General features: G+C 44.4%; 1 protein-coding gene across 5 annotated transcripts in view; it reads left to right on the forward strand.

The window, feature by feature from the left end:
* The window catches only part of MYO18B (myosin XVIIIB), a 1,573,426-nt gene that overhangs the window by 531,960 nt on the left and 1,016,640 nt on the right, over positions 1–24,826 (forward strand). For all 5 annotated transcript variants that reach the window (XM_085634174.1, XM_085634172.1, XM_085634173.1 and 2 more), the window contains 2 exons: positions 9,409–9,579; positions 20,702–20,792. In XM_085634174.1, coding sequence (XP_085490300.1) covers positions 9,409–9,579; positions 20,702–20,792 — 262 coding nt within the window. The remainder of the gene's footprint in view (positions 1–9,408; positions 9,580–20,701; positions 20,793–24,826) is intronic.

Raw genomic sequence — 24,826 nt, forward strand, 5'->3', positions numbered from 1 at the left:
TGAATAGTGCATTCTCTAAGGGGTTAAACTACTTTGTCGGTGAGGTGGAATAGTTTCATGTTTTTTTATAGCTATAAGGATTTTACGGCTGTCAACAGTTTATAATTGAGATCAACCAGCACATCTAAAATGCATAAAATAGCACTTCTGAAAATAGTTTCATGAGAACTTTTCTTTTTGCATAATCAGTTTATATTGACTCACTTTTAATAATAACGTGGACGTAAACACTCTACCCAGGCATATGGAGCATGAACTAAATGTTTATATTGATCAATTACCTTGAGGCAAATCTACTTAGCTCAGTGAACTGCAGTTTCCAAATTGCTTTACAAATTATGCATGCTCTGGATGTCTCAGGATGGCTGCCCCAGACCTCAAGAGAACCAGTGAGGAAATGGCAGCCGTGGGTGGGATGCAGGTGACGGAGCTCAACAAACCTGCACGTTGGAAACAAACACAATCGCTCTGTGTGGTCTTGGCCCATTTCACAGGTTTTATTGCACCATGAATGAAGTGTTGCAATGTTCTCTTCTGAAGTATTATTCCTTATCAAAAATTCGGTTTTTGAAGAGTTGAAAAAAAATCATTTACAATTTAGAATGCCACAAAGCTTTGCAATCTGGAAAAGGTAGCACATCAATATTAGCTGTTCAAACATTGATGTGTTTTTCTATATTCACTTGATTTTAGCATATTTACATTGTTTGTGGACTTTTTTTAAATTTTAGTTGCCACAATTTGTGTTTCACTTATGACGCATGTGTTTGAGAAGATGGCTGGTGATGAGCTGTCATTTTATGTCAATTATCCATTGAATCATGCAAAATAATCCAAATGGCAAGTGGGAATATTTAATACTGTTATTCTCATTCTTTACTTTTTTATTCACTATCACCAATGGAATTATTTTTCTGATTATCACTCTGTACTTTGTTATTTACTGTGGACAGTACGAGTTATGCTTCAGTACAAGTGCCCCAGTGTTTTAAGAGGCGTTGCACCCAATAAAAGACCCCATGTCATTACTGACACTGTTTACAGTCCTGGGTTTTTCACCTGCAAATATTTGTCCTCAGGTGTGGTAGTCTAATTATATATATGGATACAAACCCCATTTACAATTGCTAAACTGCATTAGGTTGTTACACAAAATCTGAGGACTAGAAACACTGTATGTATTAACATGGAGTGAGGTGGTCACCCGACCCAATAAGTGCTGATGGCGCTGGGTGTGCTATTTACTAGGTGTGGCATTACCTCCCCATTCTTTCCCCACCCCAGTTCAAAGGTTTTCCATGGTGACATTTATGGTATTGTTGAACTGCTTGGGTTCCCATTCAGGCTCAAACCCTCAGTTTCTGCTAAGTCAAGAATACCACTGCTATTCTGTGTGTGTGTGTGTAGGAATGTGGAATCTTTGGTTAACTCAGCAAACAATATCCGCTCTGGTACCATCCCAGACATCTTAGCAGTCAACCATTACATGGTAGACTAATCTAATAGCTTAGTCATGGTGTCTTCCCTGGACTTTTCTTACTGTCTCGGCATGGGCTGTTGTGATAAATTTGGAAGAATGGCTTTCTTTATCCATCCCTCATTGCAGCTTCTCCCCTCATAATCCTCTGAGGTCTTCTTCTCTTTCTTTCTGTACCTAGCCACCCACACTGTAGATCCTCTTTCAAACCACTGAAATTGTAACAACCAGTTATACTTTTGCTAGTTAAAAGGCAGGGGTAGCTGCAGAATCTTCAACAGGACTGGGTAAGTCAGGACTGGGTAAGTCATTCATTGGTGTATTGAGTAACTGACTGTAACCGTTTCATGAGTGAAACATGTTATTCCTGCCTTGCTAACTTTGGAAAGGGACGAGGGGAAGAATCCTGCCTATTGCATATCTAAGGAGACAGGGTAACATTTTTTCAAATTACAGCCCTATCTACAAACTCGTTCACCACACTTAAATACTCCCTAGACCTAGACATAAGCAAGAGGACTTAAGATTGAAAGGCTAATAAGGATTTTAATAAAAGTAATAATAAGCCTAGGATAAGGCTGCAAAGACTCCAGCTAGCAGGTAAGTGAACTAGGTTCACTGGTGGCTCCTTGGAGGAGCATCACCCCACTGTTTTTTTGCAGTGAAAGACAGAGAAAATAAAATGATAATAACGCGGGTATTATCATTTTATTTTCTACTACTTCCGCCTACAGCTTTGCGAGAGGGGGGCTGGGCAGGGGAGGAGTGGTTGCACCATCCTAAAGTGTGCAATCACTGCTTGGAAGGCCCTCTCGGGCCGCCCAAAACAGTCATGCGCTTTTCGCATGTTCTCCATGCAGGCTGCATCACAACTTATGTGGAGAACATGCCCAGGTCTCCAGTCAGTGTCTGAGTGCTGAAAAACGGTGCTCAGACCAATCACAATGCTACTAAGGCTGCAATGTGATTGGGTGACTGGGAGCCTGGGTGTGCCTCCTGTGGCCAACTCCGAGCGAGGGAGGAGTACAGAGGAGAGGTGGGCGAGGAAGCGGCGATCAAGGTACGTTTTTATTAAATATTTTCTCAGCCGCTTCCCCGCATTTTCCCCCTATCGCATCTTCCCCCCAACCTCACACATCCTCTCCCACTCCCACCCCCCACCCTCCTACCTCCGATCGGTGCTGGCTGCACCTCCGTTAAGGGGTGGTCTAATGGCTAGAGCGGTCGAGGTCAAAGCAGGGGAACCGCATTTGTGTCTCGACAAGCATCCTGGCACATCACTCAATCTCCCTGTGCCTAACAAAATGAATGTGTGTGTGCTTCTGTAACATAACTGTTGGGCATGTAAAGCGCTCCGATACCTTCGGGTCGAGTTTGCGCTATATAAAACTAAACACTAAAAAAAGTGAAACAATGTGCATATTTCTCTAGTGTGCCACTGCGGGACTCACAAAGAACAAGCGTTTTTTTTTGTTTTTTAGAGTGTGGGTGACTTCCTGGGGCCAATGATTTTCTCACAGTGCCTTGGCCCACAGTTCCAAAATGAGGGCATCCCAATATTTTGCAATGATCTAATGACCACCAAATGATTTTCTTTTCAGATTAATATTCATTCATTCCTCACAGTGTTTTCTGTTGATCCTGCACGTTCTCTTTAATCGCAGGGTCAGTGGATTTTGTCCGAGGTCAGTTTTCTACGTAGGACCCTGATCAGAGTCATTCCTTTAATTGGGCATGCCAGAAATCACTAAGGAAGGGGCAACACAGCCATTGAACCCAAGGGTACCGTTTCATCCGTGCATCGATGAGCTATTCCAAAGGTTACCAAATGACCCTGTGTCATCAATGACACGGTGCTCCAATTCTTTGGACTATTTAAACAGAGGAATGCATTCTGGCAGTAGAAGTCATTTTTCCGTTTACTAGACCCAGCTGAACGGACACACCTATTACAATCGATGATTTATCAAAGAAAAACCCACGATGCGAGCTTTGTACAGTTCCGGACACGGAGTCAACCACTGACCTTAACTATGGCCAGCGTGCCCGTTTATAAGTGAAAGGAGATGTAAAGATGGCAATGTGTTAAATTAGCCAATGGTGTAAATAAATATTAAATATATCGGGGCTTATTTCCAAGCCCCTTAAGCCACTTTTGTGTCATTTTTACCATGGGAAAAGTGACGTACGGGTGGCGCAAGGGGCTTGTAAATAAGCCCCATCATTTTTAGGTCTCGCCTAGTGTCACAGCGCACGCGCAGCTCGCTCTGCGAGATCTATTGTTATCGAGGCGATTTCGGAAGTGGAGTGGAAGCTCCGCCCATCCTTTCTATTGTCCGGCGTCATCCTTTATGGTAAATGCTGGCCTCCGATTGAAAGTGAGGCTTTTCGGTGACTGCCCTGTCTCCTTTAGGCCCCGCCCACCTGGACTGGATCATTTGTTTGCAGCTTGAGACTGTCTCCTGTAATTTTTGGGTGAGCACTTATTTTTTACATTCGCGCAATGGTGACGGATTGTTCTTTTGTGTGTACGTATATGCACTTTTATTTCCTGAATGTTTCCGGTTTATCGGTATTTAGTATGGGCATAATTCTCTGTGTGTGTCCAACATCGGATTTTCCTTGTGAACACTGGTCTCTGTATGTGTGAGCTCTCTGTGTTTTTGTGTGCTTTATCTGTGCTCATCTGCTATATGTGTCTGCCCACCATAGATGCATTTGCTTGTATTTTTTTCTCTGCGCACATGATTTTGTGTGGATTTTTTGTGCCGCTCCTGTCTGTTTTTCCGCGCGCAATTTTCTGTCGAGTGTGTTTACAGTGCGTTTGTGCGTGTGCATGCGTAGACGGCGGCAGCAGTAATTTACAATGGACACTGATGGGGACAATGGCGGCTGCAGCACTATGCGCTAAAAATTGTATGTTTTTTCTTACTTTAATGAGCGCAGCATCCGCTAGGGACACCGTGGTCACTTATTTTCTTTTTATTTTATCTAATTGTGGTTGGATGGTAATTTATAAAATGAAGTGACTGGTGGCCTTTGGTGCTTTCGAAAGTAGTGAACTGGAAATTAAAACGGAAACAATTTGTGGCTTTTGGTTACAAACCTGAATACTTGCAGATAAGTGAAGTTAGCGCAGCTCTTGAAAAGTTGGTAAGCAGTCGCTCCCTTACACGTTAAAGATTATGGCTGTATCTGGTGTTAATTCAACTAGTGTGCCCAATTCATCGCCCGTGTTATTCTTCAAGTTTTGATTAATCTCCCCTGTAAACTGTGGTGAGCGTTTAATGACGTACGTGTGATTTAGTGAGGCACTTTGTAGTAGATATAAATCGAGCTTTGTATCTGCTGAGTAGCACTGTTGACTGATGGGGAAAATGACAACCCGCCATCGGAGGAGAGTCATGTGTTTGCCGGTCACATGTCTATTGCTAAATTCTTCGCAGCCCAGTAGCATTATTGTATTAGTGTTGCAGAGAACTGCATAGTAGTGACTGGACTGACAGTGGCAATCCTTCTGCTTCTCTTGTATTTGAAACACCCCCATCCGCGTGTGTGCGGTACCTGTAGGGAGCGTCAGTTTAAAAACAAGCATTTGCAATGCAATAGGTCTCGCAGTTACGCAAGTTTGAGCTATTGGCATTCTAAATGGCTATGCCTTTTATTTTGGTTTTTAAAACATAAATTAAAGGCATTCTCATTTACAATGGCAATAGCTTAAACTCGCGTAAATGAGAGACCGAATGCATTGCAAATGCTTGTTTGTTTTGTATGTGTGTGTGTGTGTTGTGTTTGTGTATGTGCGTGCGTGCGTATTTCCGCATGCGCCTACAATGAGGGTGGAGGGATGATGGGTAATACTCTAGGATTGGCTTGCGCAATGATTTTTTACCTGCCTCCAAGATATCCGCCTTCATCATTAACAGTTGTACATAAAAGGATTATAGCATTATTTCAGTACCTTTTACGATCTCCGAAAGTGATAATTGCTACTAATGAAAGTTGGTATATTTTATATGGCATTTCATCAAAAGCTTAGATTGTTCTCATTAGGTCGGCCTTTTAGAACTGCCAATATGTGCAGATGAATTTCTAATTTTGGGATGAGAAATCAGGGCGCAGTTCCCGCCTTTCACCGCTGTTCTGTGGTTTTCATTGTGATATTCTCATGTGCTCCCAGTTAAACGCCGAGCTTCCGAAAGAGAACGTCTCTTTCAACACCTCCGCAGGCCCCCTAAACAGGAGCAAAATTCACGAAATACTAATGCTGTACATGTTGTGATGTGGGACTGTGAGGTGCGTGTCTGCCAGAGCTCAGTGATTGTGCTAATTTAATATCTCTTCATGTTGAAATTTAGTTTTAATTAGAAAAAGCTGAATTGACGGAAGCAAAAAAAAAAAAAAAACTAATTAAGATGATGTTTGCTGACTTCTCAATCGGTTAGCGACATTATTTGAGAAATACGCATCAAATTGAATTACCCTTTGCAGAGATTTGATACGCTCACTCACTCCAGTTGTATATGCACAAGAAAGGTCAAAGGTTAGCGTAAAAAAGAATAAGGGGCATATTATCAACGAGGCGATAAAAAATGATCGCCGCTTTTGGTCCGTTTTCGGACGAAAAGCGGTGATAATTTTAACGCCCTATTAGCAAGGACACGCTAACGCGTGAATCCATGCTTCTTCGCACTTTCCCTTAACACCCAGTTTTGCATCTCTAATGAGATGCAAAGTGGGCGTTCCTCCCTAGAATAACAAGAGAAATGTCGCTAAGCGACATTTCTCCTATTATCAAGCCTCACGCAAAGCAGCATAGGGACAAGAAAAGTAACGATAACCTCTGTTATCGCTACTTTCCTTACGCCTGCTTTGAAATTGACTTAGCCAGGATATCCTATGGAAGGTGGCTAAGTAAGATGGCTAAGTATGTGTAGCCCTATCAGCAAGCTATCGCCAAAAGTTGTGCGATTATTGCTGGATTTCCGGCGATAATCGCACAGTTGGCAGCTTGCGCTCTGAATTTTATCCCCGCAATAAAATTCAGAGTTGGCCGGCGATAATTATCCTTGCACTAAGTGCGCTTAGCGATAATTATCGCCGGACCTTGCTGATATGCCCCTAAATGCTTTAAAAAGAACAGTGGGTCTGAGAAGGTTGGCACGATGGCTCCACGTCAATGGTACCTCGCAGTTCTAGTCCTGGACTTTGCTTTTACATATCAATGCATTCTGGGAGTTGTAGCCATGGCTCACTCGAAAGAACATTAACAATGATATGTAAATGTAGAGTCCAGGAATGGAAAAGTGGTGACTGTCTCGATGAAACTGGTGCCAATTGGCTACCCTAGTTCTTGGATCTGATATTAAAAGCAGCCTCGTTATCACGTCCATATACGACTAACTGCTCCAATCCAGGATTTTTGTTTGCATTCTGAAATTTGTAATCCTCATTTTATAATAGGATATGCAAACACACAATTCCCAGAGTGCACAGAAGAAACCTGGATTGTGTATTTTTTTTTTTTTTAATTGGCAGGATACTAACACCATGATTTAGAGCTGATCAGTCATATGATTTAGTGACAAAACATGTCACTAAATTATATTTGCAGCAGTGTTGGACATGAAACTAAGTCAGCCTTGGTAACAATGTTCAAATTAGTACCTCCCTGCAGGAGACTTTGACTGGAATGGGCCAGGGGGGCATTGATGGGTGGTACCAGGACATTTTGTTTTGAAAGCGTACACCCGGTTTGCAGCCCATAAGGAAAATTGCAATCTGGCCCTGAGTTACACGCATGCTAAAATTATTTTTGTTGGCAATTTACTGATCATGACAGAAAATGTACTGGCTTTTTAGCCAAAACCATTTCGCATGTAGGTATTTTTAAGTAGTTAATGTCAAATTTAAAATTAAAAAAAATTGAAAGTCCCAGAATGCAATAGTCTACCTTCTGCAAAGGCAAGACGAATTGAAGTCGTTACACCTGAACCAGAGCTACTTGGTTGCTATCAGAAAACTCAGAATTGAAAGCATGAAATCTATAATGAACCCCATGACTTTACTCTGTAATGTTTCTTAGAATCCAGTTTCTGAACTCTGCCTATTATAAATTCTACTCTCTGACAAAGTACACGATGGGTCCCATCATATTAAAGATATCGGAGCTTATTACAATGTCTGGCGAACCGTCGCGGATACGAGTTCAACTGACCTTCGTCGGCGGTCCCGACTGCAGAATTACGATGTGACCGCACATGGTGTGGTCGCATACTCCCATTTCCCTATGGAAGCCTGTGCTGCGGCTGTAAACCGGCTGTAGCACAAGCTCCCATGGAGAAATGGGAGATTGTGTTTATCCCTGCACCGCTTGGCAGGCACCTCATGGTGCCAGCCACACGATGTATCGATAAACAGGGGCGGCCCCCAACCAGAGGCCCCAAACAGAAGGGGACCATGTTAGGGGCCCCCTAATTTACTTTCCGATAGTCTTTCCATGTTGAATGCCCGGCATGGAAAGCCTGCTGGAAACCAAACAACGTAATCACAACGGCGGAAACGTCGTCTATTGGGATTACCGGCTGGCCTCCGATTGGCCGACGGGCTCCTTAAGCCCATCGGAATCAAGGCAGAATGACCAGCCGGTTTCAGTTTCGACCCCCTTTATTGTAACTAGGCGGTTGGAATTGAAACCGACGATCTCGGTCGTAAAGCATCCGGGCTTTCCGACCAAGATCGTAATCAGCCCCATTGTATGTCACCAGGAGTTCTATGACTCTGAAGAGGCACCTATGACATTTTGAGATAATCGTGCTCCAAAGTGATGTGCAATATCACTTTAAATATAGAGTTAAGTATATTGTATCCTATATAATACGTGGCTAACATATTTGCAACTGAAAGCGGCAAGATAGCAGCAAAGCTTCGGCAGTGATCAGTCACTGTCTGCAGTTTGGTCTGTTTTCCGCTGCCCAGCTTTGCTGAGGCTGGTGGTGATCAGTAGTTATTCCATAGCAAGATGTGCCCTCCCTCCTTCCCTGGAATAGCCTACCATTGGCCCTGGCTTTGTGTTTGTAGTCTTTCCCCACTCAGGGGATGCTCTCTGTTCCTTGTGTAGATCTCCCTCTTTTGTGGGGATGGGGTTCAGAGCCTGGACGAGGCTCTCGCGACAGGGTGGCAAGCAAACTGTATCTGCCCTTAAAGCTGAGTGGGAGGGACGCAGCATTGCTGTGGGTCAACTCAGCTCTGCCAGTCTGTCTCCTGCTTCTACTGGCGGATGAAAAACCTGCCGGGGTACGAGAAACAAACATTGCCCCTCTAAAATGTAATTCTGTTTGTTTACGAAGCTCCCTTCTAACGCAGGAGTGGTCACAGACTGGTGAAGGGGAGAGCCTCTAAACTGGACCATAAGGGTGATTTGGTGCTGAGCCCCTTGCCCCCTCCTTAGGTGGGATTGGCATTTGGATGGATGTGGGAGGCAGGCTCATAAAAGCCTTACATGGAGGGAAGAAAGGGTCTGCCTGCAGCTGAAGAGTTATGGGGCTCTTTCCTCGCACTGTTGAGGGGGGTGGGGGAGAGAATGGGAACCCTAGAACCCAGAGAGCAGAAGCGATTATGAGGAAAGTCCAAGATTCATTTCTCACTTGTAATAAATAATTACAAGCGAGTAGTGAGGTTATGTTCTAACAAGCCTTTTCTGTTATCACAATAAACCTGCTATCAAAACACAAGCTACGGGCTCTCCAGCTAAATTGAATTACCTGATTATGCATCAAACATTAACACACTCAAAGTTCTTGTCACCTTTTAATTGCGTTCCCTCCAAACGAATGTCTCACCTAACCGAATGCTTGCAGAAAACAGATGAAGGAAAGCATCACAGTGCCTGCAGCTGTAATAACCTTGGCTCTCTTTCTCCTCTCTGACAGTCGGTAGGAAGCAGTTTATGAAGTTTGATTGGGCCACTAATGCTGCCAACGTGCTTGGCTGCGACTGCGAGGAGCTGTCGACGGCAGTCTTTAAACACCATCTGAAGCAGATAATCGAGCAAGTCACATCTGGAGTTAAGCGACTGAGCCACGATGACGAGAGAAATGCAGGTAGGGAAAAACAACCCTTTCTTCCTTGGCCTCTTTGCTCAAAATGGGTCCAACTCAATGTGTGGTGAGAATATGGTTGTCTGTGAAGTACGTACTTCACAGTCAAATGCATTTTTTTTACGTACAACACAATTCAGATTTTCTACACAGGCCTATGCATTCCGGTGTATATAGTTCTAGCTTACACATCAAAACACCCCTGTTGGCATCTAGCATACATTAAGAGCTATTCGTGTCTCACTACGGTTGAAATTGAGGTGAAATGTGCCAATATTGAACAGATACGCTTAAATGTCATCAGGTAACCCAGTAGCATCCCCAAAGATGCTCCATTGTTCAGCCATTGTCGGTGCTTACTGAAGACTGTGTCATTGCCTTTCCCTCAGTCTTGCACCTGACATTTGAGTGTGAGGGCTTCAGGTGCCTCTGCGTGTGTGCAGGTAGCGTTCAAGGATGAGCTTTTGCCAACGTTGACATCTGCCACCGGGCGGACTCTTCCTGTATGTCAAAGCGCTCTCTGGTGGGCGGTAGCCTAGCAACCAGCTCAAGTATCAGTCTGAAAGGAACACGAGATGCCAACAATGATTTAAGGACTGCAGAAACCAGGACGCATGGCATTCTGAGATATTAACTTGTTTGAGAGAGTATTAGCATTTGTAGGAGTTCAGTTCAAATTACATAAACCCATGTCTTTATTTTCTTATAGATGTATTTATAAAAAATGGCAATCTAAGACCGTATTACCCGTTCCCTATTATGTATGTATTGTGTTAAAAAAGTTGTTTTCTTCAAGTGCGCTGCTAACAATGGCCAGTTGTTGAAATTAAAATGTTAAGGTTTATCTTTCATTAATAAAATGTGGCTAACAAAATGAATAAGGCAGAAAGCTGGATTTCTGCGATTTGTTTTAATGAAATTTTGTAGCTGCAGTCGTTCCAACATAATTATTGATTTACAACATTTGTCAAATATTTTGTCACATAATTTGCAGATTTCACAATTGTTTTGCCAGAGAGTGTTCCGAATGTTTTGGCTTTTTGACTCTTAATTAACCCTGGGCGTAGTACTACGCTACACTCGCGGCGCGTACGTAGTTTCTGCTACTACGCGAATTGCACGTAGCACAGTGCAAAAACGCATAGCATAGCGGGCATTTTTTGCTTGCTCATGGTCCTCAACGTTAAGTTGGCGACCGCGAGCGAGCAAAATCAACATCCCAGCGAGACTTTTTCCTTGTTCGTGATCAGCAACATCAAGTTGCCAATCGCGAGCGCGGAAAATAAACCTCCCGACGAGATTCTCAACTCTGGGAGGTCAGGTTTCGCATTGCGAGTGGTCGCCAATCTCCCCTAAGGATCCTGGCCCCCACGTGTTGTCCTGTCGACACACAAAAAACCCCAAACTGCTCAGACACAATGTTGGATTCAAATCAACCACAAATTAATATGGATGTCTTAATATTGAACCGTACGATTGTTATTTCAGTGAAGCTGTAATCCATCACTACTGTTTCAACCATCTTGGTATTGGATCTCTAGCTTGTATCCACCAGGACTAGGGTGTCTACATATCTCAAATTGAGTGATTGTCTCTCTTATAAAGATGGGAATCCCCCACAACATAGCTGATAATGTGGAGGAGATATCCCATGACTCCCCAAACACCAATAATCATACACATAATTACTGCACACCTAACAAACAGATAACATTGGGCTTAGGCAAATTGATGCTACCAGGGGTCTTAGCTGCTATTATCTTAGACTATCAATAGATGAATGGTAGCCACCCCATCAACTCCCATACCCTAAATCATCAATTTCCACATCCTCCTGGCATAACATTATTTGATTAAAAGTTCTATAGCACCCTTTGGTGATATTGAGATTGTGGTAGGCAACAGCAGGAGAAAGAAACAACTGTAAATAAAGTGGCATGATAATATCACAGCATCACCATGCAACATGGAGCAAGGGTGCTTGATTGCTCATCCCCTTACCCCACCCACACAAAATTCAGCTGAGCTCAATGCATGTGCCCAGTGAATGCATACGTGATCTTGCTTAGCAGTCAGAGGGTAGCTAACATCACAGACCCTCAAAGCCAGAGGGGAACACATGGTTGAGTTTACACATTTCCATCTTACTTGCACCTCAATAACAGTGGAGAGGCTTGGGAAGGGCAAAAAGTAAAAAATACTTTAAAGCGTTTTTCGAGCCTCCTTTACTTTCTTTTCCTTTTGCTGTCTTCATGCTGCCTTCATGACTACTTATACCAGGGTTAGAGAGGTAATGCCAGTTGTACTAAAAGGAAAGACCGGTGTAGAAGCTGTGACCAGGCTGATCCATAATTTACACCTATGCAATTCCTATATCTCTAATAGTCTTGTTTGTTGAATGAGAACAGAAAATTACTAAAAAGTTGTTGCGATGATTACATTCTGCTTTTCACCACAAAACGTTCATTTAATGTTTGTTTATGCTACAGCAGAAGGAGCTGAAATGTATTCTTTCAGGTTCTCCAGCACTTAAAAAAAGTAAAAGAAATGTCAGCCTTGGGTCATTGAGCAAGACAATATTGAATCTCCTGGCTTTTGTAAATACATTTGAATGATTGATTGACAACAAGCCATCATCAAATTGAAATTCTGATGGATACTTCTAGCCCCATTTTCCTCATTTATAGAATATTCCCAGGCTCCATACTGGATCAGGAAGATTTTTCAGTATAGCCCATGCATGCCGGTAGTCGACTATGCTCCTCCTCAGAAGTGATGATTGGAATCTCATAAAGGCGCTATCGAAGTACACTGACATCAGTTCTTTTCTTTTCCAGCCTTTGTATATGAATCCAAAGTTAGCTCAATCTATTTTCTCATCAGTTTATGAGTCTTCTTTCCTAAAATATTCCAGTATGCAAGGGAACATGTCCCTCCTAACATTACAGGGTTAAAACCTTGCAGGATATTCTGCAACACATGGTGGTGACAGACCCTTACGATGAATGCCTCTGGTTTCTGGGTTCAGGCCGCAACTTCAATTCAAGAGGAGATTGTGCACTGAAGAACCCAAAAGGCAATCGATCACAACAAATTTAAGCTGTAAGTCGCAGGAATTCATATAAGGCCTGGTTCTGAAATTGAGGACACAGACTTGTTCCTGGTCTCTGGGCTGGTACCAAAATAGGTCATTGTCATAATCCAAGTCTTTGGATAGGTTCAAGTTGAGGAAAAAACACGAAAAGTCCAAGAGTGATTCATCCTATCTTCACCACTCTCCTTCTGCAAGGATGTCAAAGTGCCCTCCCGGTCTCGTTCTTTGTCCCCAATGGAGAAGCCGATTCCGCAACTAGTTCTGATGCTCCCCAAATTTCTGGGTCCATCAGCAACATCACAACAGATTGAACTTTGGTATCCAACCGGTTCCCTCTTGCATGACTTTGGGCCCCATGGACCCGAGGAGGCCTCCAGTCGAGTTTCTACCTGTAGGTCCGCCCTCTGCACTGCTTGTGCCTCTTGAACCTCCTTTGAGTTTGGCTCCAGCTTCTGAGCCAACTCCAAGACTGGCACCACTTTTGCACCAGCACCAACACCACTGATGCTAGTTGAGGGCATGCATCCTATTGTTATGACCGACTTTAGACATATCCATCTAGACCTCGGCCGAAAACATGTTACATCACAGACCCAATGCGCCTGGCCCCAATACAGTTGGACTGTGTCAAAACAGTGCCTTTGCACAAAAGCGATCCTTCAATGCTGCAACAGCTTTTTGGATCAAGTCTGATAAGAGTCCACAACCTTTTTACACTGATGATGATGGTAATAGGGGGGGATAAGTTTGTTACTCAATGTATTGACAGCTTTTACATGGACTTAAAAATACGCTGGACACTTCCCCTGACACTGGACTAATTTGATCTTGGCCCTTCCACAGAAGAATATTCTTCATTTACCATTGTAATTAAATGAGCAACGAGGTGTATGATCTCCAGTTGACTTCTGTTGTGGTCAAAACCAACGTCCTCTTGGAGGTTCTACAGCCTGGACCATCCTACTCAGAACCATTACTGCCCTTCAGTGACACCCTGACCATCATTCTCATGGGCACTTTAATTAAACCATGCTGTTGTCATCACAGACCAACTCTGAGGGACCCTGCTTTCTTGACACAGCACCTTACTCCTGACCCCCCTCTGAATCTCCACATCCAGCATGAGCGATAGCACTCCGACACAGAACACCTCCACTTCCAGATCCAGACCAGCCCTAGGACCACGCTATGCAGCACCCTCATCTACAGACCACCGGGACCTCGCGCCCAGTCCGCAACCGCCATCGCCGAGCTCACCTCACCCCACTCCATCACCTCCACGGACTACATTCTAATCGGGGACCTGAAGTTCCACCTCGACAACGGCGATGACCCAGACGCCACCACCCTCCTCGACAACCTCACTAACCTCAGACTGAAGCAGCTGGTCAACACGCCCACTCACAAAGCTGGACACACCCTCGAGCCCATCTTTGCAGGAGGGACAAACATCCGCTTCAGCCACACCACCCAGCCACTCTGGATGGACCACCACTGCGTCCACTTCAACTTCAACACCACCACCACACCCAAGCCCCCCCCCGCGCCCTCCGCGAAGGAACTGGAGCAAGGTCACGGAAGAATACCTCAACGCCACCCTCCTCCAAGACCCCCACAGCACCATAACCGACACCAACGCCACAGCCATGGAACTGCACCGCTGGATCGCCTGCTGCGACGACAAGCTCGCACCCCTCCGCCGCCCGACCAAACCACGCCCTCTGAAGGCCGCCTGGTTCACCACAGAACTACAAGAAGCCAGACGCTCCTGCAGATGCCTAGAGAAAACCTGGCGAAACCAGAAAACTGCGGAAGCACGGAACAACCACAGGGACGCCCTGAAGGAATACCACCAGCGCATAAGAGACACCAAACAGACCTTCATAAGAGACAAAGTCCAGAGCAACGCGACCAACGCCAAGGAACTGTTCAACATCATAGAGCAGTTCGCAAAACCCCCCTGCGAAGCCATGGACGATACACCTTCTTAGGAACTCTGCGACAAGCTCAGCTCCTACTTCCACTTGAAGATCAAGGCCCTCTAAGACAACTTCAGCGAACAGATGCCAGACACCCCCTCCCTATGCACCTGATAAGCCTACCATCATGACCTGGGACCCCACCACCCCAGAACACATCCACGCTACCATGAAGAAAACCCACCAATGGACCCCTGTCCACCGCACATATTGCACAGGGCAGCCGCCGCCATCGCACCCGAACTACAACGAACCATCAACGCCTCCTTCAGGTCTGGCATCTTCCCAGACGTCTGGAAGCAGGCGGAGGTTAAACCCCTCCTCAAGAAGCCCACGGCCGACCCTACAGACCTGAAAAACTACCGGCCCATCTGTCTCCTCCAATTCGCGGCCAAAGTCACCCAGAGACTCGCTAACGCCCAACTGATAGCTTTCATAAAAGAGACCGCCATCATGTACGCCTCCCAGTCTGGATTCCACAGCAACCACAGCACCGAGACCACCCTCTTCGCCGCCACCGACAACATCCGCATGCTACACAACCTGGGACACACCAGCTCATCCTCTCACTCACGAAAAATCCCAAAGACACCAGACAGAATGTGGCAGCCTGGATGAAAGACAGCTCCTTGAAGCTCAACGCAGAGAAGACTAAGGTTCTCATCCTCGGACCCTGCATCTCCGCCTGGGACAACACCTGGTGGCCCACTGCCCTCGGTAATCCACCCACACCTACACACCATGCACGAAACCTCGGTATCATCCTCAACTCCTCCCTCTCCATGAACTGCCACATCAACGCCGTCGCCACCACCAGTTTCAACTGCCTGCGCAGCCTCCATAAGACCTTCAAATGGATTCCCTCGACTGCAGAAAGACCATCACCCACACACTCATAACCAGCAGACTGGATTATGGCAATGCCCTATACGCCGGAATCAACAGAACCCTTGTACACAAACTCCAAACCATCCAGAACGCTGCAGCCAGGCTCGTCCTCGGGACACCGCGCCACGAACACATGACCCAACACCTACGAGACCTCCACTGGCTCCCCGTTGAGAAGAGGATCATCTTCAAACTCCTCACCCACGCCTACAAATCCCTCAATAACTCTGGACCCAAATTCCTCAACAAGAGATTATCCTTCCAGGTACCCAAGAGGAACCTCCGCTCCGCCGACCTCTCCCTGGCAGAGGTCCCCCGCATCCGCAGAAACAGAGAAGGCAGGAGAGCCTTCTCCTACATCGCGGCCAAGACCTGGAACAAGCTCCCTGTGAACATCAGATGCTCCCCGACCCTGCACACGTTCAGGAAGAACCTCAAGACCTGGCTCTTCGACTGATCCGGAGCTGCTCCCCCCTCCCCCCTAGCGCCTTGAGACCCTCACGGGTGAGTAGCGTGCTCTATAACCCCTCTGATTGATTGAGAGCCTAATAGTTATCCTCATTTCTTTCCCGACTACCCCCCTAGGCAGAAAGTCCTAAAGGGAGGCTTTCGGAAAGAGGATGTTCAATCCACTGGCCACTCTTTTTATTCTGTCAATGTCAGCTGCTCCCTAGGCAGGTATTCATATGCCTTATTTGGCTCACTGAATTCCTGCCAGCTGCCCCAGAGGAATTTCATGTTAATTTGGCACAATACTTCATCCGGCTAAGGCTGGACACAAAATACTGCTTAGGCAGAGTAATTGGTTCTAGTGCCGTGCTTTGGCGCTACATGTGGATGAGATCATCATGCTTCTCAGGTGATGTTTAGGCACTACTCATAGATGTGCCTTTAAACAATTGCATCCTTCTCGGGGAATGTAGAGCTACTGCACACTTCCTTGGTCTTTCTACACCCACACAACAGTTTTTACAGTAAAGCTTCCCTTTTGAGTCCTCATTAGGGGGTTTCGTCTACAAGCCGCATCAATGCCCACCTCCAACAACAGTTTCACCAGTCCTTTTCAGGGTTGGGGTAGTAGATCAAGCAGCCAACATCCAGGACTGCCTGGACAGCGAACCTCCCACTCCTCAGCACCTCCTGCAGCAGTCTCTAAGCCTCTTTAGTTTACCCATAATGGCACACAACCACAAAGTGGGACTTAGGATCAAACAATTACTTCAGGGGTGGAAAACATCTGATAGGTGGGTCCTGCAGATAGTACAACATGTCTATTCCCTGTCATTTCTTTCTGTCCTGCTGCAACTTCAACTCTTATCAGAGTAGCTTTCAGAGGACCATTTGTCTGTTTAGTTACAAGATACTCAGGCTCTTTTTGAAAAAAGAGTAATAGAGAGGGTCCTGACCTGAGAGATAGGAACTGGGTGCTATTCCCAATATTTCCTTGTGCTTAAGAAGGGTGAATGCATCCATCCTATTTTAGACCTTCATCCCCTTAACTTCTTCCTGTGAAAAAACAAATTCAAAATGCTCACACTGCCAGGTTGTATCTGATCTAGATCTGGGAGACTGGATGGTGTTGTTGGATATGCAGGACACCTACCGGCAATATCTGCAGTTCAAGGTAAGCTACTTGCATTTTCAGTTTGCCATGCTCCTTTTCACTTTCACCAGTGCCCATCGAGTGTTCACCATGGCAATGTTGATAGTAACCTCCCATCTTCACGGATCAAGGGTGTCAGTCTTCCCATACCTTGACGACTGACTGTTGAGCCCCCCACAGTCAGTCATAGACTGCCTCCAGACGATGGCAAACCTCCTTGCATTGCTGAGGTTCAAAATCAACCTGCAGAAGTCACAGCTAACTACTTCGCAGCCCACCCCATCTCTTCTTCAGAGCAATCCTGGATGAGGTGTGCTTTCAGAATTTTCCCTCCGGATCAACAAGTCCAGGTATTTTGACAATGAACCCAATCTTTCTGCCTCTGTCCTGGGTCTCAGTGAGGGTGGTACTGAGGCTTCTTGGTCTAACAGCCACCTCGATCATGCTCGCTGACCGCACTTGATGGCACATGCACGCTCTGTGTTGGGATCTGAGGTCTCAGTAAACTCAGCACCAGCGAAACATGTCAGAATCCATCCTGGTTTTAGTGGAGACCGCACATTATCTTCAGTGGTATCTAACAGCAAATGGACCAGCAGCAGACCCCGCTCCCTACCCTGGGTGACAGATGCATGATTGCTGCATTGGAGAGGTAGTTTGGGAAAGGGGGAGATCAGAGGGTGCTGTTCTCCTGCAGAGACCCACCTCCACATCAACCTGCTGGAGTTGCAGGCAGTTCACTTGGTGTTGAATGCCTTCCTGCCATCCCTCAAGAGGATGCAGATTTAGGTCCTCAGGGACAACACCACCACCATGTGGTATTGCAGTGGGTAAGGTGGGGTCCTCGGCTCTGGGCCAGGAGGCACTGTGCCTCTTGATCTGGCCGGCTCATCAGGGCATCTCCATCATAGTACACCCAAGGGGATCTTTAAACACCATGGTGGACAAACTCAAACAGTGACGCCTAAAAGATCATGAATGGCAGCTACAGAGGAGGTGCAGGGCTTCTTTCAACAATGGGGAAAACACTGGCTCGATCTCTTCACCACTGCAGAGAATGTTCTGTGTCAACACTTTTGCATGTTGGCGTTCCCAAGAAGGGTCTCTCTAGGAGACTCATTCCGTTAAGAGTGGAGCATGTGATTCCTGTATGCCTCCCTACCCTTACCTCTCATGCCCCAATTTCTGAAAAAGATCAGAGACGACTGGGCTCATGTTATCCTAGTGGCTCCTGATTGGGCCAGGAGAGTGTGGTTCCCAGAACTTATGAGCATGAGCATCTGTCCTCTGATCGGGCTGCCACATCAGGAGGATCTTCTGTTTTACAGCAGGGCAGGGTATTGCACATTGGCCTGTGTAATCTACACTTTCATGAGACGAGATTGGACAGTGAAAGTTAAATGTATTACCTCCTGAACTAGTGGATGTCATTTTGGAGGCCAGGTGTCCTTCTATAAAATCTGTTTACGCTGGAAGATGGTAAAAGTGTGTGGCTTAGTGGGGTCTCTGTAATATGGAACCCTTGCAGGCTAAATTGTCAGATGTGTTGCTGTTTGTTCTGTCTTTGTCCCAGCATGGACTTGCAGTGGGCACTGGTAAAGGATATCTGTCACCCTTTTGACCTTTTTTTTTACTGGACCGTCTATCCTTATTCAAATCTCCGATTGTGATGTGTTTTCATTAAGGTCAGAGCCACATATTTCCCATAAATTCTTTCATGATGTCTCAGAGGGACCTTAATCTGTTCCTTACCTTTCTTCTGTGTACCCGGTTTGAACTGTGCACAGCTATCCCTTGCATCGCCTGAGACTGAAGACAATTCTCCTCATTGCAATCACATCAGCTCGTTGCATGATTAAGCTTCAAGCTGTTTCAGTACAGCAATCCTACACCACCTTCTTTCAGGAAAAATTGGCGCTTCGGTCAAGGATAGCCATTCTACCAAAGACTGCGACTCAGTTTCAAGTCATTCAGTCTCTCACTCACCAATGTTCTTTTCTCCACCTCACCCCTCAAAACAAGATGAGGTACTCCATTGTTTGGACCCCAAAAGAAGGCTGAACATTTCCATGATTGGCACCAAGGACGATCCACTCTTTGTGATGTTCTCTGGCATAATGAAAGGATAAGCAGTTTAGAGGAGGACAATATCCTGGTGGATAGTCCTCTGCATCAAGATCCACGACCTGCTGGACAATAAGTAGCTGTCCAAGGAATTGAGGTCTCAATCCACCAGAGACAAAGCTGCTATTTCTGTGCTGGCATGTGGAGTACCTGTCCAGGATATTTGTGAAGCTACTACGTGGGTATCAGTGCACACATTCACAAAGCACTACTGCCTTGACAGCCAGATCCGGCAGAAAGGGCACTTGGTTGTTCTGTCCTGCAGGACTTGTTGGTCTGAGTCATTCCACAGGCCTCCCACCGGAGAGGTTTGGCTTTAGTATCTATTATAAAAGTAAGTTATTTAGTCTTAGAAGTATGCACTAGAGGAACAAGTTACGTACTTGGTAATGCTCTTTCAGGTGAATACTCCCTCTCACTGCAGATTCCTCACTTCTCTCTTACCTCCCTGTTCTGTGGAATGGTAGAGATCTGCACATGGCATGAACAATGAGTTTTTACTTTCCTTGTGTGAGGACGCTGACAATGTTCCCAGATAAACTGGCATCAGTGCTCTTGGGTGTGGTCTAAATGCGGTTCCAGTCATCACTTTTGGTGTGGAGCAGAGTCAATGCAGAGCTGCACAATGCCACCTACTGGTACACAGGGGCCATGCTGAAAAATCTTTAAAATCCAGTCTGGCACCTTTGGATTTTCTAAAGGTGAGAAATCTGTGGTTAGATGATGCACCCTGAGGAGTGCTTCTGAAGGTAAGTAGATTGTTTTTTGCTTTCGTGAGATGACTACATTTTTTAGCTTTTCCAACTTTTATCTAATTCTCAAACAATCCCTAGAGTTTCCTGGAAATGAAAATGTGTAATAAATATCAAGGCGTATTCACATGTGCAAAGTATATGCAGGTGTATTTTACACTATTTTGAAAATTCTGCATGAGGCTATCTGAAACAAACGTTCCTTGGTGCATTTCACTTTTCCTTTCCATGAAGAAACGTCTTCCCCTAAACACCATTGAAAATGATAATGCTTCCTCCCACTGCCAGCCTGAAAATGCACTTCAGCCTTTGACAGAGTTAATATGCATTGTATTTTATGGTGCACAACTATTTGCAGAAAGTATGTGAATATTGAATTAGTCCCCTACTTTCAAAAAAAGAACTTCTCAAGAGTGTCCAAAGACAACCCCTGTCCCTACCTTTGAGACACATGAAAATCGATTAAGCGTGTGCACTTTGTGAGGAGAAGAATTCTCCTAATCCCATACAGATTCGTTATATACCTATACAATGGCTTCTTGTTAACCTAAGCTGAATTTAGTAGTTTAAAAGGATTTATGATTCAGGTCCAGCCACTTTGCAAAGATATTCACATACAAACATTTAACCTTCAGAATCTCAATTATTGTGTGAACCAATTAGAATTTGTCTTTATATATTCTAGGACCAAAGATGACAGGTGTGGAGTGTGTAGAAGGAATGGCTGTTGGTCTTTATGAAGAACTCTTTGCTGTCATCGTGTCTCTCATCAACAGGTAAAATGGTGGTGTGTGGTATAATTCTTGGCTTTCAGGTTTTGGTTCAGAACAAGAGGATGGTAAACATCAATGTGCTGTGCCTTCTATCTGGAGACATCTTTGCAGAATGCAAATGTTCAATTATTTATATAGTCTCAACCATTGTTCCTGGTTGTTCTTCTTGCTCAATCAAACAGTGACCTCAGCCATTTTCTCCACAAGCTGAGTGGCTCAGAGCAACTCTAAAGCTGCATCCCTTTAACCACACAAAGACAAGTGCTGGTGTGGTCCAGTTATGTGATTAACCCACCCGAACAGCGGTGCAGTCAATGAGTGCCCTCCTCATCTTCCCACCAAGCACTGATTTCAAACACTGCAAATCCAATTGCTTCCCACTGGATGAAGCTGAATGCTGAAGGGGTCTGGTATCACACCCGGCCACACCCCCAGTTGCAAACCCAGGTTTCAGTTAACTTCCCTAGCTTGCTTACAAACAAAAAACTTCAAAAGCACTGAAAGTCGAACTTTGTTTTGTGGAGTTAGCTTGCGGCTGATCTCTCAGGACCCAAAAGGTGAATAGAACATTTTTGGGGAAAAAGGGAAACTTGCAGGTGTCTCTCACTCTACTCCTACTGAGTTAGGCTCAAATAAAAGGCATTGTTGTGAGTCAGACAACCATGCCAGACAATCTCTCCTCAATAGATGTTATACATGGAGACCGCTCCATCACCCCAAAAAAACTAAGTACACAATAGTTGGCCTTTTGCTAATAGATCATTCATTATACACCATTTGTCTTCAAATCATGCACATTTGAATGTTTGCAAGTATTATGAGCAGCACAGCACTTACTATGCAAACTAAGGCAAAGCTCAAATATATCCCAATCACATTTCATCACACATCCCTGTGCCAGTATTTATACAGAATCTGGTCGTAATCTTGGTTGGTTAAATCTTAACTAATAAGCCAATACGCCAATACGCCATGTCATGCAATACCTCCCAGAATTTCTTATGGTGCCTTCAGACCCAAAGTCAGAACTCCAAGGTTCATCACTTCCTTCAGCATATGATCCATGTGTCTAGCCCCACACCTGTACCAATATTTTATATTCAATGGAGTGAGGAGGTTCACCTCATGCTCAGATTTTTCATTTTAGAGGATATTTGAAAAATGCTATTTGTTCAGAAATTGTAAGTGCGCCACAGATGATGAAATATTTTCAGTAATCAGCACACAGCCGAATGGCCTCCCAATAGAGATTTTCAAAATAACGTCTGCCAAAGTGGCACCCCTTTTGTGCCATTTGTACCTAAAAAGCAAACAATGAGGTATATTGCCAAAAGATCAAAGAGTAGCTTCCATTGTGGTAATACACAAGAAGGGAAAACAAGCGGAAGACTGTAGTTCATAGCGTCCTATTTGTCTCCTTAATGCGAAAATTAAAACTAGCTAAACTACTAGCGGCACGACTACTTTAAGTTGTGACCAAACTAGTGCACTTAGATCAGTCAGGTTTCATGCCAGGGCGTAATACAGCTCTTAATCTTAGCCACCTCCATGGGGTGCTGGGACAGATGGGGATGATCAAAGAGGACTCAGCAGTACTATCTCTTGACGCCCGTATTGCCTACAACACCGGTGAGTGGCCATATATATTTGTGGTCCTCAAACGTATGGGATTCAGTAAAACTTAATTACATGGATCCGCCTGCTATATGCAGAGCCATAAGAGCAGGTGGTGGTAAACGGACATACATCAAATACTTTTTCTCTTAGTTGAGGGTCAAGGCAAGGTTGTTCCCTGTCACCAATAATATTTGCAATGATCCTAGAGCCTTTGGCGATCTGGATAAGGGGGACCCATTTGTTCGATACATAAAGTTCTGACACAGACTGATTGTCCTGTTGAAAGCCCTGGGCCCTGTGGACCATCCGCTACAGGGCCGAAACATGTCCAGAGATTAGGGTAGTAGAACCATAATACCCTAAACACCCCTGCTTTCTTTCATTAATAACTTTAACCTTACCAACACCACCACTGAGAAAGGGATACCATTGTGGGTTTCAAGTAATTATATTATATCCAGAGGACTCTGGTTTACATTATCTAAAGTGCTCCCTGAAACATGGTCAAGCTCATCCTGATTTTTAGGGACCAGGATGAGACTCAATGATGAAGCATGCCACTACTAGAGTGAGTGGGGGTCTAACTAAAAGAATAAACCTTTGTTTATAGGCAGGGTGATTACCGGAAGACAAAATACCTGATTGAAAGGTAGGGGATACATCTGTGCGCTGTGCAAATTTTAGGGAGAGCATTCCCATTCCTATATCTTCAAAGACTCTCTTCCCTTTCCCCTTCTATGGGCTTTTGTTGATTATCTAAAGAGATTGCTACTTGTGAGTGAGAAAGCTTTCAAATAAGAATGTTATATTAGTTGTTGCCGCCTTTTTTCATGAAATCAGATGCAATGTGCTGTACACATGAGAGAATAGCCAGTATGGCGCTCTAACAAAGAGAAATTCAATTATCATGCCTAGGGTACTTATGTTTGGTGACGTCATTAAAAGAGAGGTAGATTGCATGCTTGCACATTTTCCATTGTTGCAGCCAAATAATGTTGACTGTCACGTCCTGTTTAATTAAGTCTGTATTAATATTCATATTGGATTAATCCGTTACACTTGACAAAGTAAGCAATAAACACAAAAAATTAAACTCACACAAAATGTCACCAAGAGGCTTCTCTTGAGGATCAGAGAGCTGAATGCGACTGTTGTTTTCTTCATTAAAACACACTATTCTCTTGAGTTTTATTCCTCGTCTAACTTGGAATATACTGTTGCAAATCGCTGATTGAGACCGAGTCTTGCAGGAAACTGAATTCAGATTGACTTGCTATTAATATGCGATATGATTGTTCTCAGCTTATGGAATATTTATATATATATGTATATATATTCATAGAATAATAGACTTCTCTCCTCTGCCATCCATGTACGTTCATTGAAAAATCTGACCTGTATTACTGATCCTGACACTAGTATTTTCAACCAGAGCTGGATGTAAAATAGTATTTCTCCGGCACATCAAATAATTTAATTAGATTACTTCCTCTTTTATAAGAGGAGTCTGTGATAGATTCAACACAGTTATAAAGATACAATTGCTATGTTATTAATGAAAGCTAATAATTTGTATGAATATTCGAATTACAATCTACTAAAATGTCATTTTTAGTAAAATATCCCTTTCTAAACACGCTCAATGTTTAAAACACATTACAGATGAAAACATACTTTACGTATCGAAATATTAAAAACTTAGAAACACACATGTAACGTTCATATAAGTGGTAAAGAAGTAGGTGTGGGAGATATTCCGCTCCCCCATCAGAATTGGCGGAATTTTGGCCACTCTGTGTTATGCTTGTAACGCGGAGTTCTGGCCACATTTCGCCAACTGCCTTATGGTGGAGTTTTTTCTTGTGCACTGCTCATAAAAGGAAAATTGGTGAGCATGAGCGAGATTTGGCTTCCCCCAGCACGATTTTTGATCACTGGGAGGGCAGCTGGCAAGATTTCTCTAGCGCAGACAGTTGCAACCGTTCACGGTCACAAAGTTGCCACTCGAGGAGAAAATCTGCTCGAGCAGCAGCAAAATTATCTTGAGAAGCTGTGCCCTCTCAGAACAATCTCCCAGCACTAAATCACAGCGAGATGTGCCTATTTCCACCCTTTACTGGAATTTCGCAGAGTTTTTTTGTAACTCTGCGGAATCTGCCCAGGCCTATAAAAAAGTTAGAAATATTAACAACAGACTTCTGATTAAGCCTTCTTTAAACACCAAAGAATAAGACAGCCACAAAGGCAACATTATCTAAATGTAGTTCCAATAGCAACTGAGAGCTATTGCAAAAGTACATAGACTATATTTGATGAATGGAGGTTTCGGATATTTCCTCCTCAATGACTTACATGCTCGAGAGAAAAACAGAATATAAATTAGTTCATCAGGTCTATGCAAGGGGCAACCAGATTTTTAT

The sequence above is a fragment of the Triturus cristatus genome, chromosome 11, assembly GCF_964204655.1.
Source record: "Triturus cristatus chromosome 11, aTriCri1.1, whole genome shotgun sequence".
NCBI classification, from domain to species: domain Eukaryota; kingdom Metazoa; phylum Chordata; class Amphibia; order Caudata; family Salamandridae; genus Triturus; species Triturus cristatus.